The 13,700-nt window shown below is 58.2% G+C and overlaps 6 protein-coding genes across 6 annotated transcripts; 5 read left to right on the forward strand and 1 right to left on the reverse strand.

Moving 5' to 3' along the window:
- Window positions 1-862: 862 nt before the first annotated feature.
- PLICBS_003014 (uncharacterized protein) lies at window positions 863-1,151 on the forward strand (the record flags this gene model as incomplete). The annotated part of the gene is made up of 2 exons (XM_065600125.1): window positions 863-923; window positions 979-1,151. The coding sequence occupies 2 exons, from the start codon at window positions 863-865 to the stop codon at window positions 1,149-1,151; spliced, it is 234 nt and encodes a 77-aa protein (XP_065456197.1).
- Window positions 1,152-1,825: 674 nt separating this feature from the next.
- Window positions 1,826-2,505, forward strand: PLICBS_003015 (uncharacterized protein; the record flags this gene model as incomplete). Its single annotated transcript, XM_018322736.1, has 2 exons — window positions 1,826-2,355; window positions 2,406-2,505. The coding sequence occupies 2 exons, from the start codon at window positions 1,826-1,828 to the stop codon at window positions 2,503-2,505; spliced, it is 630 nt and encodes a 209-aa protein (XP_018177966.1).
- Window positions 2,506-3,089: 584 nt separating this feature from the next.
- Window positions 3,090-4,052, forward strand: PLICBS_003016 (uncharacterized protein; the record flags this gene model as incomplete). Its single annotated transcript, XM_018322737.2, has 4 exons — window positions 3,090-3,095; window positions 3,153-3,249; window positions 3,303-3,427; window positions 3,489-4,052. 4 exons carry the CDS (start codon window positions 3,090-3,092, stop codon window positions 4,050-4,052), a joined length of 792 nt encoding a protein of 263 aa, XP_018177967.2.
- Window positions 4,053-5,673: 1,621 nt separating this feature from the next.
- Window positions 5,674-7,538, forward strand: PLICBS_003017 (uncharacterized protein; the record flags this gene model as incomplete). Its single annotated transcript, XM_018322738.2, has 2 exons — window positions 5,674-5,818; window positions 5,881-7,538. The coding sequence occupies 2 exons, from the start codon at window positions 5,674-5,676 to the stop codon at window positions 7,536-7,538; spliced, it is 1,803 nt and encodes a 600-aa protein (XP_018177968.1).
- Window positions 7,539-7,830: 292 nt separating this feature from the next.
- On the reverse strand, window positions 7,831-8,778 carry PLICBS_003018 (uncharacterized protein; the record flags this gene model as incomplete). Its single annotated transcript, XM_018322739.1, has 4 exons — window positions 7,831-8,335; window positions 8,441-8,494; window positions 8,641-8,656; window positions 8,745-8,778. 4 exons carry the CDS (start codon window positions 8,776-8,778, stop codon window positions 7,831-7,833), a joined length of 609 nt encoding a protein of 202 aa, XP_018177969.1.
- A 2,403-nt stretch (window positions 8,779-11,181) lies between these two features.
- Window positions 11,182-13,042, forward strand: PLICBS_003019 (uncharacterized protein; the record flags this gene model as incomplete). The annotated part of the gene is made up of 2 exons (XM_018322740.2): window positions 11,182-11,287; window positions 11,352-13,042. The coding sequence occupies 2 exons, from the start codon at window positions 11,182-11,184 to the stop codon at window positions 13,040-13,042; spliced, it is 1,797 nt and encodes a 598-aa protein (XP_018177970.2).
- Between the last annotated feature and the right edge of the window lie 658 nt (window positions 13,043-13,700).

Genomic DNA, 13,700 nt, shown 5'->3' on the forward strand with positions numbered 1-13,700 from the left:
GTTATGGCCCTTTAGGGATAATCCCTCCGGGCGTAAATAAAGTACATTACATTACATTGTCTGAAAGCTTCAACACCCGTATTGCAGCTCGATCCAACTGATGAACCCGATACTCTTCAGTCACGGACTTTGACTTGTGGCCCGCCGCGGCTGCTGCCGACGTGGTACAATCCGGTATGTTCAGTCACGCAACAAGACGGCTTTCCAGTTGCATAAGACCAGACTCATCACTTCGCACTGGTGTTGTGTCTTCAAGTACGACATGGGTATGTTGCAATCGAATGTTACGTCCCGCGACTGCTGGGGCTGATGTTAACTGCAATACGACTTCTCAGCTGTTAAGTATCGCGAACATCAAGGTGATGTGCAACATGCAGTAGGCTCTTTTCACTACGTCTGCATGAAAGTCCTGAAGCAGGGATGACTTATCGCGGACAGTAAAACCTATAGGGAGCCAACACGTCGCGGCTGCAGTAAAACACGAACGATGGTGGCAACATCAGACTCGACGGGAAATGCGCTGCACTGCAGTTTCTCCGGATTGATCGGCTCGCCGAGAGCACCTCGTCGTGATGTGAAACAACGCAATCTGAGTCTCGGGCGGAAAATTATCGTGAAGTTTTCGACCTCGAGTCCGAAACATTGATGTCGTGCGAGACGAACTCGGTCGCGTGGACCGGTCTCCTCTGGCTCGGGGGAAAGCCATGGTCTATTTACCCGTGCGTAGCAGTATATATTTCAACGAGATTTGCCATGCAAAAGCAGCTAGCTCACATCAACAGCAACTTCACTACAACATCTTTTAAACGACGCACACACAAGCTCCTAAACGCAATCGAAGTCTTGCCCCCGACCTTTCAGTATGAAGGGAATCCTGAGTGTCGCTATGCTTTTGGCATTTGGAGCTGCTGCTCTTCCCAATGGTCTGTTCTCGAATTCATCTTCCTTTCAACTTCCCTCGAGCTAACCCCGTCAAAGGCCTTGTTGTTCGCTCCGGCCTGGATGGCGACCTCGCCTACAACAAGCCCGCCAGCCCCGAGAGGCGCTCCGGCCTGGATGGCGACCTCGCCTACAACAAGCCCGCCAGCCCCGAGAGGCGCTCCGGCCTAGATGGCGACCTCGCCTACAACAAGCCCGCCAGCCCCGAGTAGTTCTGCGGGCTGGACTGGAGATGCCGTCTTCACCAACGGCAGCGGCATCGCTCAACACAGCCACGCAAGACGGAGTCGTGTCTCTTGCTCGCCAAGCAAGCGGCTAGTTCCTCTCGCGTAGAAACTGACATGGCTTCATTCTTCCAGAGAAACGACTGTGGCCCCAAGGGACTTTGCGTCGGAGTGGTGACAGGTCAGGAATGAACGGGCATGTGTGTATCTGGACGGTCTTTAGCTAGTGGGAAGCAATGAACTGAAATGTCGCTCCTTCAAATTTCTGTGCACAATAAAGACAACTGGTTTCCTGCCTCGAGCCCCTGCCGTGCCATGTCAGGCCCTCTCTCAGCAGCAAGCTAGTAGGAGGTTATCCCGGCGTTCTGTGATTGGAAGCAATTCTGCAGTCGGGATGACTCCAGCCAACAGACATGCCCTAAAAGGGGAGGAGCTACTACTACAGGTTACGTCGATCCATACAATCCTTCACAGTATGGCGCCTGCCTGATTACCAGCCTTGTGTGAAGTACTTCGTACACAGGGTGACTACTTCTGGAGGTCGCACGTGCGGTGAGGGGGCGGTGCGCTGGCCACAGCAAACGTATCAACCCAACTCCTCCCAACAGCGCCGGTTCCAGTCAAGGCCTGCCTCCTTCAACAACCTCACAGAAGTGTCCATCATGCCTGAGGCCGACAAGTTTCGTGTCCGCCACGCGAGGTCGGACGGTGACGATGCGCAGTTCATCATGGCCGCGTTCGACTCGACGATACCTTACCTCGCGTCCATCGGCGCCGGCGCAATGTGGGGTGAGAAGCCCTTTTCCGAGAAAGACGGCTTTGAAGGGGAAACAGTGGAATCGATCCAAAAGTCGGAGCGCGACGATGAGCCCCTGAGGGTCTTCATCGCCGAGGTCGGTCCCGGCGCGGCCGCCGAGCAAGGCACGGCGCAGCCTGTGCGCGTCGGCTCCGCGATGGTACGCGAAGACTCGCTGCCGTCGTACATAACGGACCGAGAAGAGATGAAGCCTGAAGTAGACGGAGCCAAGGATTATCTCTTCTTGGAGGTCGTCATCTCAGACTACAGGACGGGGCCGCTTCACAGGGGCGCCGGGGCAGCGCTGATCGAGGCCATCAAACACTATGGGCGTGAGAGGAACAAGAAGACCTTGTATGTGGACTGCTGGGCTGGCAACGGTGCCAAGCTGAACAGGTGAGGTGGAGCGTGTCAAGCAATGCAGTCTCGCGCTTACACGGTCGCAGGTATTACGAAAAACTGGGCTTCGCCAGGGTCGGCGACTTTTCGTTTGGCAGGGCCAATGGAGAGATTTGGCCAGGCACCTTCTTCCGCATGGATCTGTAGTCGTGGACTCGTGGTGGAGGACTGGAGGTGATGGAACTCAAAACACAGAGAAACCGGAGCTGGGCCAACCGCCTCCCAAACGCTTTCCAGTACTATGTGAGGGCTGTTGTCAGCCACATCTCCAAGAAACATATCGTGGCAGTATCTGTACTCTGGACTACATTTCCGTCCTTATATGGACAGAGAGGCCTAGGCTGGGGACCATATTGATCTTGCATTTCGCAACACTTTTGCCCTCAGGCGTGCATCTGGTCGCATGCAGGCACAGAGGCTTCTTTTATGGTCAGGTCATGTCACTGCCGGAAATCCGGCGATGCGTCAGCATGTGCTGTACTTATGGACCCAACGAATTCAGACTGGACTCAGAGGCGGCTCTGAATGCGCCGACGCCGCCAACCACAACCAGGCCTCAGGTGTGGGTATTTCATGGACTTACTTGCGTGACCCCCCGCTTTGCCCTTCTCACTCCTCAAGACTTGTTGAAGAACGATTCGCGCCTCACTTGTGCAGTAGTGCAGTTTGGAAACAGCGCGTGCATTGCGAACTGAAGCGTTTCTTGTTCGGTTACATATACGCTCTTTAAAATGGCTGTCAGTAGACGCCCTCTTGCCTAGCACCCGATACGCGCTGACCTTGGCCCGCCTCAGTTTCCGTATCCCCAGGTCGTTCTGCTTGGCGACTCACTGATACAGCACTCGGCCGAGACGCACGACGGCTTCTCGCTTCAATCGGCGCTTCAGACCCGTGCGTTCGTCCCGACTCCGCGTTGTAAAGGAGGCCTAACCGACTCGTGCTAGGCTGTCTACGACGTTTCGATGTCATCAACCGTGGCTTCTCCGGGTGGAACACGGCCAACGCGATGAAGTTTATCGACCAGATCTTCCCTAAGCCTAGCGAGGCATCTCCGCGCATCAAATTCCTGGTATGGATACAAGGCGGGCCTCCAGCTGGGTTTGATCACGCTCACGCTCACGCTTGTTCAGGTTGTCCTGCTCGGGGCCAACGACGCCGTGATCCCGCTGCCGACCACGACGCAGCACGTCCCACTCGACCAGTACAAGAAGAACCTGACCACCATAGTCAACCATCCGCACATCCTGGCGCACGAGCCCAAGATCCTGCTCGTCACGCCGCCGCCCGTGGACGAGATCCGGCTCAAGGAGCTCAACATGGCAGAGGGTCACCCGTGTGCCGTCCGGACGTCAGCAATCAGCTCCTCGTACTCGGAGACGGCCCGTCAGGTCGCGCGCGAGAATGCGCATGTGGTGTCTATTGATCTCTGGAAGGGCATCATGGACAAGGCGATTGCCATGACGCCCGACGACTACAAGGAGGGCGGCCCACTCCTGGGCACGCCTGACAACGGCAATCGGGGCGGGCTGGCGTCGTTGCTCCCCGACGGGCTTCACATGAGCGGCGACGCGTACAGGGTCTTCTACGGCCTACTCAAGCCGCATATTGGCGAGGAATGGGTCAACTTGCCGGTCGAGGACCGCACCGGCTACCTGTTCCCAGACTGGCGGGAGCTGGCGGGACAAGCAGCGTAAGCGCGCACTGGATAGACGGGAGGATGCCGGTGATGACAATGATGAAGAAGCCGATGGGGGGCTTGGTTTGCCTCCTTGCATGAGCCACCCGCAATGGGTGCCTGTGGAAGATGACCACGAGAGGTCAACGGCGTTATTGCCCAAGCATGGTCCGCGTAGATGACCAGACAGACTCGCTCGAGGGGAACCTTGTCAATGGCGAGTTGAACAATCCATCAATCATCACCCACCACGACCGTCTCCACTGGCCAAGGGCCACGACCTCTGCTGGTTCGTCCCGCTAGTGAGCTCGGCTTGTGCACAAGCTCACCGTGCACGGCTCCGCAAGTGAGGTGTGGTGGTCAATCCACTAAATTGGTGCCTTCAGGACAGGTCATGTCGCCTACGCAGTACCTAGGTACAATAGGCGGCTGCAGGGGCAGCCATTGATGTCCGCCAAGCGCGCTAGCGCTGTTCCGTGTCCGGCGTCAAGGTGGCCCGAACAGTGCGAACGCCCGGCCAGGTGGCGTGCAAGCTCCTGTAACTTATTAGTGCCTGTCTACCTGTACAGTAATTCATTAGTTGCCCAGCGTGTCAGGCACGGGCGGGCGCTCGCATCGTGCGGGCGGGCCTTCGCCCCTAGTGCACCACCAGGTCACTGAGAAGTCAGCCTGCATCCATCCAACTTAAACTACGCCCCCGTCATCGACAACCGCTCAACCTGCATCCAAACGACACCAACCACACTCGCCGCCCCTTGCCATCCAACGCCCGACTCTACGATCGTCCGCCGCCCTCTTACGATCCATCACGCTCTCCGCACCCAAGGCCCTCATCATTGACCCGAATACCACCCCTTGCTCGACCCATTCCGACCTTCCTCGACGCCCCCCCGCGCCTCGTCAAAGGACATCCCTCGAACCCATCGCAACCCGCTTCAACGCCCTCTGCCGCGAGCCGCGCTCCTGCGACTACCCTTGTCTGTGCCTCGTGTCCAAAATATTTGCCGCAAACGCTTCATCACTGGCCTCGACTGCCGTTCTACCAGCACGTTCGCTGCACGCCGTCCGAGTTCAACCAGGCTGCTTTCGCCCCTGCAATCATACGAATCACGACTTTGGCGCCGCGTTGACTGATCGCCACATCATCAACCCTTGCCTCACCCATTCAACAACGTCGCCCCTTGATTTGACTCCCAATTATTCCTTTCAATCAGACCGCCGCCTACTTGACAACGGCCGAAGCGACTCACAGGCGGTGGTACAGCCGCAGCGACCCTACGAACGAGGTGGGGGAGGGTGGACCTCGTGAACCGACCTCCCAGGGATTTGGGAGCAGCAGCGCAACGCAGGCCGCCAAAAAGCTCTTGTGGTCGAGCCTCGAGACGCTAACGCGAGCTCGACGCTTTCATGGGAGCGATATCTGAAGGGCGCCTTCAATCTAGCGTCGTCAAGGGCCAGTCTGTCAATATTGCTCTGCCAGACTGCCACGCTCGTTACACCACCCGGCAATAGCCGACCTGTCATTCTCGCACCACTCGCCCTGGTATCCCTGCTTTCGTCCACGATCGACTGTGACCGCCACCACGTCTGGGATGGATCCGCGATTTCCCGTCTCTCGTGAAGAACTTTATAACTTGCAAATGGAAGTGAAGCAAGTCCAGTACACGCAGACCAACCATGCGGAGCGAATACTGCGGCTCGAGAAGCGGAATGCGGACGACTCAGCGCTGAAGTCGGTATGGAATTCGCCCTTTCCCGGCGTGCTTGCGGGCACACCGCAGCAAGGTAATATACCCGGGCTCTCACTCCGTGCTCCGGCCGCGTGCTCATGCTAACATGCCGCCCAGGACCTGTGCAAATCCCGCACAATGAAATGTTCGAGGATTTGGACGAGCAGGGTGAGCAGCTGCTCGGCTCTCTGCACCTGGGCCCGGCGGAAGAGGAGCCTGTCCGGCGCGGCGCCGCCTCTCGGGCAAATAGCGTTCGCTTCGACGAGAGCGCCCTGCACGGTTCGAGCTGGGGTGGGCAGAGCAACCGACACTCGGGTGATTTTGGCCCCATTCGTCCAGGCAGCGGCCTCCTGATGGAGCGGTCCCTGTCCCACAAGTCGGACGGCAGGCACAGCTCGGCAGGGCATTCAGTACATTCTCACCATTCCGTCGCCTCGGGCCGCGCGAGCAGCCTCGGGCTAGACATCAACGATGATGACGACTCGTCATTCGACATACCCGCTCCCCCGGTGTCGCTCTACGTGCTGGGAACAGTTCCGTCCATCATTCGCTGCTGGCTGACTACCCACTACGCGCACGACACACTCCTGTATGCCGATGTATGCACGGGGTCGCAAAAGTCGATTGTTGACTACTCGCTTCTGAAGGAATTGGACCTGTTGGACGAGGTGGATCACGACATGAACGGTGTCAGTCACGCCAGACTGAACGTTTACTTGGCTGAAGCAGTCGTCACACAGCACAACAGCAGGAATGGCACGCCCGGTGGCTCCGTTCCGTCCATGACGGTTCTCTTCGAGGTCGTCGGTAGCGAGAACGCATCTCAGTCGGGCGAGCAGAAGCGGATCCGCATCTACATTGGCAGCGACGCTCTCAGAGCTCACTCGGCCGACGTGCTACTGTCACAGAACAAGATGGCCCTTTACGGGAGCGAGCGCGACCGCTTGCAGGTGCCGTTCGTTCGCCCAGAAGACGAGAACATGTTTCGCCACATCTGCACTGCAAACATGGCGCCTGAGAAGCCCAGGCTCAACGCCAATGCCACTCCATTTGTTGCGGGCGATGGTCACCCGGCGACCAGTGAAGTGGTGAGCAACGGCGCGCGCGCAGTGCGTCAAGAAGTGATCGCGCGCCCGCGGTCTTCGGGGAGCGACTCCCGTCCGGACCCTCACAAGCCCGCCACGGTTAGCGGGGCATCTGACGCCGGCGGCGAGAGCGACAAGACGGGGCGGGATGCCGCCGACGCCACCGACTCGGAGCATGGGGGCAAAGACGGATCGAACACATCGGAGACGTCTCGTCGCGAGTCTTCGACGTCGACAGGCATTTGGGGGTCCTGGCGGCAGGGCGCAGGCGCCGGGCCGGACGGCTCGCAGCGAGAGACGGGGCCTCTCAGCGGGTATCAGCCCGCCGCGCGCAGCAGTCGCAACATGAAGGTTCTCAAGCCGCTCAAGTCAAGCTCCACCTCTGCCCGGACTGGCGCTTCCTATGAACCTCCCTTGCCGCCTAAGTCGGTCGAGACGCGCCGCAAGAGCCAGGTCAGCATCAGCGGTGATGTCGCAAGCCCTGCCAACGGGACGAACCGATGGGATGCGAAGCGCGCTGTCAGCTCCGGCACCGACCCCAAGAGCCAGACGAGCAATCGAGAGTCCAACAGGAATTCTGCAACGCTGCCAAGATCGGCGAACCCCGTTGGCGTGGCCTCAGCCTTTTCGTGGATGACGCCTTCGACCAAGACGACGCCGTCAAAAGCCCCAGCGGAAAGCGGTCAGTGAGCAAACATACGGTTTGCGAGCTGGACCCGGCCACCGGAGACTACCAGGTGCAATTTGCGAGTGCGACTCGGTCAAATGCGTTTGCGAGAACGTTTGCGCCGTCCGAAGGGTCACATGTGCAAGTGTAAGCGCTCACGCATGGCTATTGGAATGCCTTGGAACGGAATGATCCGGTAGATGTAGCGGCGCGGGCGACCGCGTCATGTGCCCGAGTAATCAAAGATATATACCAATATACTTGCTCCAAAGCGCATGTCCCGTAACCCCCTCATGCTTTTTGGCGGTCAGTCATCTACATCTTAGACGTCGGCGGCAGAGCCTCGAGGACTCGCTTAGTGTCGGCGACGGAGCCCTTGACGACGCCAAAGAGGCTCTTGAAAGCCGGGTGGGAGGCGTCACCGAGAGACTCATACATCCAGCTCTCGGTGGTGGTGACGATGATGCCGGGCTCGGCGCGCAGACGGTCGAGGGCGACGATGACCTCGGCGCGGTTGCAGCTGCTGACGGCGTCGGCGAGCACGTATGGGACGTGGCCAGCGTCTCGCAGGTCGAGGGCAGTCTGGGTGATGCAGATGTGGGACTCGATGCCGACGAGAGCGACGCGGGAGCCCGGCGGCAAGGCAGCAGCGACCTGTGGCACAAGCATGCTGAACTTTGTCTTGTCATGGGGCTGATTCGGCAGCAGGGCGGCCACGGCGGGGACCGTCGGGCCGAGCTTGGACACTGTCTGTGTGGTGGCATGGATGGGTATGGAGAGAGCCCTTGCGAAGTTGAGGAGCTTGGTGGTTGAGAGGACGCTGAGGCGACGCGGCAGGTTAGCCGAGGTTCAGATCGGGGAGGCCATCACCGATGGCGGGGGGGACCTTGGGTATCGAGGGGTATGGAGTCGGGGAGGGACGCACATGCTATCGAACTCGTATATCGCGTTGCGGAACTTTTCCTGCAAGTCGCAGACACTGCGCATATGAACATCAGTCTTCACCATCTTCCTCTCATCTGGCGGGCGCGTGCACGCGCGCGAAACGCAGTCGTCGCAGCCAAAAGGCAATGTGCGGTGTCGCGATCGCGGGGTGCACCGCTCCGACGTGGGGTATAAACGTACAAGATGGCGGGGTTCTCTGTTTCGCGCAGCGCCAGCGTCAGCGTCCAAGAAGCCCATTGTATCTCGACCAGAAGGGGGATCACCAGGGAGGGGGGGCCACGTACTGAACCGCATTTCGGTGGGCGGGGAGGTAGCCATTGTGCGAATGCTCTGGGCGTGAAGCGCGCGTGTGGTGTTGCGAAGGAGGTGAGGAGGGCTGAAGATGGTCCGGGGCGGCGCTGGCGAGAGAGCAGCAGGAGCTCTGGCGCCAGCAGCACCAGCGCGAGGCCGGAGGCGGGCGGCACCGGGGGGCGGGGTGGAGGCGGTGGAGGCGGCGACGACGACGGCGTCGGCGGCGGCGTTGCGGGCGCGGCTACTATTACATGTACCACTGTGCGACAAGTGCCGGCGGGGAAGGAGGAAGGGGAGGAGGGAGCGCGGGAGGGGGCCAATTGCGGTTCTGCACGCCGAGCTATTCATAACCGCGAGATGCCGGTGATGCGTGATGATGACTTGTTGGGTCTCGATGATGGATTGAACGTGCGGAGGAAGAAGAAAGAACGAGTTGACGAACGCATGCAAGGGGAGAGAGAAGGTGGGGCTAGTGTACTGAACCGAGTACTCATCCTGCAGCTGCGTTCCCGCATCTTCGGGATATGTCCTCCTCCCCAACACCGCCACCCCATGGCTTCAATTCTGCCGTTCGCCATGGAACACTCAGATTCTGAGCCAATCGAGTGCGCATAAACTTTTTGGGCCTGGGAATCCGTCCGTGCTCCCCCTGTGACATTACAATACGCTTGCTTTGTGTGCTGTCCTCAATCGAAAACTGGTAGACCGGAAGCCGCCCCCCGCGTTCATTGGTGCAGCATTGACTCTCTCGCCGGTGTACCTATTTTTGATATCGGAGTCGACGAGAAATTGCGCTGCCGCCCGAAAGTCGCGGTTCAGTGTCAGTAACAGGGCCGTCACGACGGATGCGAAACCCCGACGGAACCCTTCAATGAGCCCGGCGTGGATATGGCGGGGGGGCAACGGAGGGTTTTGCCCGGAGTCATCTGCCGCCGGCTCAAAGCAATCAACACTGGCAGGCAGAGCTTCTTAAATCCCACGGGACCATGTTTCTACAGATGAAGCATTTTCACCTCTAAAGAGCGGTAGAGGGTCAAATGGTTATGGAAGTCTGCGAGTAACATGGGATGGCCTTCTGAGAAACGGAGCCGCTCTGGTCTAGGCTGGTCGAGATACCCCGTTAGCTCCATCACGGCCCGGGACGCGCCCTGGCTACTGTGGCAAGCGCCAAGAATCGGCATGGGCGCTCTCCCATCAGGCGCGTCACTGGCAATACTCACCCCTGTCTAGTCGTTGATGCTCGCAGGGTGAGGCCCGGGTCTCCATCTGAGTTATTTCACCTACGTGTACATATGGTCAAAGTCTCTAGCTCGGGTTTCCGCCGTCGTATGGTCACGCAACTCGCTCAGCACTAACAGGGGTTCACGTCTTGCTTCAAAAGCGAAGTAGCCCGTGTCGGCGTAACGCAGGATTCCGGCCAGTTCGAAGCCCGTTCCATATACTCCCATCACCACGTCTTGCAGGCCATTTTCGGTCTTGACGATGGTTTCGGGCCCGAGGCATGTCAGAACAATATTATGCGGACCCGGAGGATGAAAAATGACCTTGCTCTTCCAATCAACTTTGACGGATCGTGAAAGTCGTACCAAACCCTCAGCGTACGTTGCGAGCACGTGAATATACGATCCTTCACGAAGTATAAGTACATGTATGAGTGTTTGGTAAATGGGGTTCAGGAAAAGGGCATATTCGGTATTTGGCTCATGTACGAGCCCTCCAAACACTGATGTCACTTTCTAACATGGCGTGGAATTGTTCGAGTCGCGGAGCTCTTTTTCTGGCTCTTGCCCTGATATGCTGCATTGTGTCATTCCACGAACGGCCCGTGGCGCAAGCATCACCACACGGCATATCCAAACGATCATTTGCCGGCGGCACCATATGTCTTGGTGAACTTATCCACGGTGTCAAGGAGTTCTTGGCAGACGACAATGCCTACGTACGAAATACCCTTGTTTCTCTGCTGTGAACATCTGACAGTATTAACAGCATGACCCGCGAACCAGGATGCCGATGTCCCAGACAAGTGCGTCATAACCATGCAGACCTCTGGCGGCGGCAATTGCAAAGTATACGTGCAATGTGAGCAGACCGATTCCATCGGGGTCTTCACCGGGGATTGGAACGTCTGTTACGCGGGAGGTCGCCAGTACTTCAACCAACCTCACATCGGTGACTTTTCGGTCACCTTCACGAAGGCAGGCGGCGTGAATGGCGATAAACAAGACGGGTACGCTCTTTCAACGCTTGCATGACTGGCACGTCTGGCGTATCATTTTCTCACTGGTATCGCGGTTCAGTCTCCATTCTCCAGTGCTCCAGATTGCCGCATTCAACGACTGGGAGCCGTTCGTCCTTGACGACATTATCGGGGCCCAGTCCGGCGATCACGGGAACCTCTGTGTTTTTTCGAAACAAGCATCCATCCGAATGCTAAGGTGGAGCTGCGGCGTGCCCAAGAAGGGCCAGCACTCCGCCTTTGGCATTTCCTTGCTTGATCCAGATTCTGGAAGCCCAGGATTCAAATCAGGCTGGTGTAAGTCGCGTCCACAAAAAAGTACACACAAATGCCGGCCGTCCGCTGACGTGGAAACCCTCAGGCACTGCTCATGTAAGCCAGTACCAGAAGAAGGAGTACGGCGTCGGAGAGCGGTACGCCTTCGACGTAATCATCTACGACGCCGGCGGCGCGCAGATCGGACACGCCCAAAAGGCCGCGGTGGACTCCACCGGCCACCTCTCTCTTACATCGAAGCTTCCTTATACCCTGGACATCACCGTGGACGACGTGGACTCGAGCCCCGTGCAGTTTGCGTACGCCGGCCAGCTCTGGACCTGCGACGGCAAAGATGCAAGCGCCCACAAGTGTACCCTAGGAAACGGTCCTCGAAACGGCTACGAGAACGGCAATCGCGAGGGCGACATGGGATTCACCTGCGCTGAGGCGCCAGTCGCTCCGCCGCCCATCACCACCAGCCTAAGAGGCATGTTTGTCGGGGATTCTATCACGCAAGGTGCGGACGGCGACTACACGTGGCGCTACCGCCTGTGGCAATGGCTCAGGAACGAGGGCGTCGACACCAACTTTGTCGGGCCGTACCAGGGCACATATCCGGCTGCCTCGCCAGCAGACGCAAAGCCGAAGCCGCCGCCTCTGCAGGGAGCAGGCAGTCCTCCCGGCGTGGTTCTCAACAGCGGTCGGTATGCAGCGGACGTGGAAGCAGCATTCCCCAGACCGCACTACGGCATGTGGGGACGACAGGCTGCTCAAGTGTATCCCGCAATCGGCGCCTACGTTAAGCAATATCAGCCCGACTTCCTATTTATTCTACTGGGATTCAACGACTTGGGATGGTTCGTCAGTGGCCCGGAAGGCACGCTGAGCAGCGTGGAAAAGGTGGTCCGCAACGCTCAGGCCGCGCGACCGAGCCTCAAGGTCCTCGTCGGCAACGTGCCGCAACGGACGTTCATCAAGGTCGTCAACGAGCAGCTGCCAGACAAGACGACCGATTACAACAAGCGGCTTCAGTCCGCCATTTCCGGGTGGTCCACTGATGCATCGACCGTGAGACTGGTTGATATGCAGAAAAATTACAACTGCCACCCCGAAGGTTGCCCTGACGGCTATGATGGCTTGCACCCTTCGGCTCTGGGAGAGTTTCACATTGCCCAGTCATTCGCAGATGTGCTGCGGAAAGAGTTCGGTGTCGGGAAGAATCCATTTACAGTCGGAAAGGTGCCTGCTAGGGTCGCTACTACGCCGACAAACCTCCAGGCGGCGTCTGTCCCGTCCGGCATCGAAGTCACTTGGGACCCTATCTTCGGGGCGGGAGGCTTCGATCTTCAGTCCCGCAGAAAGGGATCCAGCGACTGGACGGATCGCCACGCGTTAACAAATGCTTATTGGGAAACGTGGGTGTCAGATGGAGATACAGTCGAGTACCGAGTGCGAACATCTATGGGAGACGACAGCAAGTCGCCTTGGACTGGCGCGGTCTCGGCGACCGCTCACCCAAAAACTGCACCGGGACCCAAGAACATTCACGGAACTTCTACAGGAAGTGGCATCACGGCGACATGGGATCCCGTACCAGGGTACAGTGTCAACGTATACGAGTTCATCGTGTTCGATAAAGACCAGCCCGGTGCCATCCTAACCTCGGTCTCCACAAAGTCAACAGGCGCGACCATCAACAATCTCGCCAAGGGCCACAAGCATGTCATCTCCGTGGTGACATGGACCGACGCCGGAGGCGGTTTCCCCAGCGTCGGACCAGACGTAACTGTTTGACGAGAAGCAGTCGCCAAGTCTCGGCTGCCCTAGAATACATGGTTTTCCCAAACACAAAGACACAGGTATCCATCTGACTCCGTCCGGCAAAGCTATCGAGCCAGCGCACACGAGCATTTGCTGCACGCGTTCGCCGCCCCCGCAGCCGGGTGGTATGAGTTGCCTTCGCACTCGGAGCTGGGCTCCAGGCATAGCTGCGACATCATGACTTTGGGATCGGGCATCCGCCCCCGGCAGGTGACCGTGTAATGTGGCGCCGCTGGGCCTAGGCCTGTCGTTGTCGTACCCTTGCCGCCGGTGCCGCCGCCTTGTGCTGGTGTAGGGTTGGCCAGCGCACTCGAGGCGAGCATGATTGGGAACAAGACGACGAATTGCGAGATCTGCATAGTGGAAGCCGGACGTGTCAAAGACTAGTTCGCAGAGGAGTTGAGAACGACGGCCAAGTGGATGGTAGCTCATAGTCATTACAGAGAGGCAACTCCAACACCCTTTATATTTTCCATGCTTATACGTTACAGTTAAGGAAAAGCACCCTAATTTCATTATTGTTAATTATATGCTGATCGAGGCAAAATCCTCGCGGCATTGAAGCGGCGCCCATCCCTGTAATTCGGCAGCATCACGGCGTTGTGAGTGTACGCGCGGTCAACAACGCCCA

Source organism: Purpureocillium lilacinum (assembly GCF_023168085.1).
Source record: "Purpureocillium lilacinum CBS 284.36 DNA, scaffold_2, whole genome shotgun sequence".
In the NCBI taxonomy this organism is placed as follows: Eukaryota; Fungi; Ascomycota; class Sordariomycetes; order Hypocreales; family Ophiocordycipitaceae; genus Purpureocillium; species Purpureocillium lilacinum.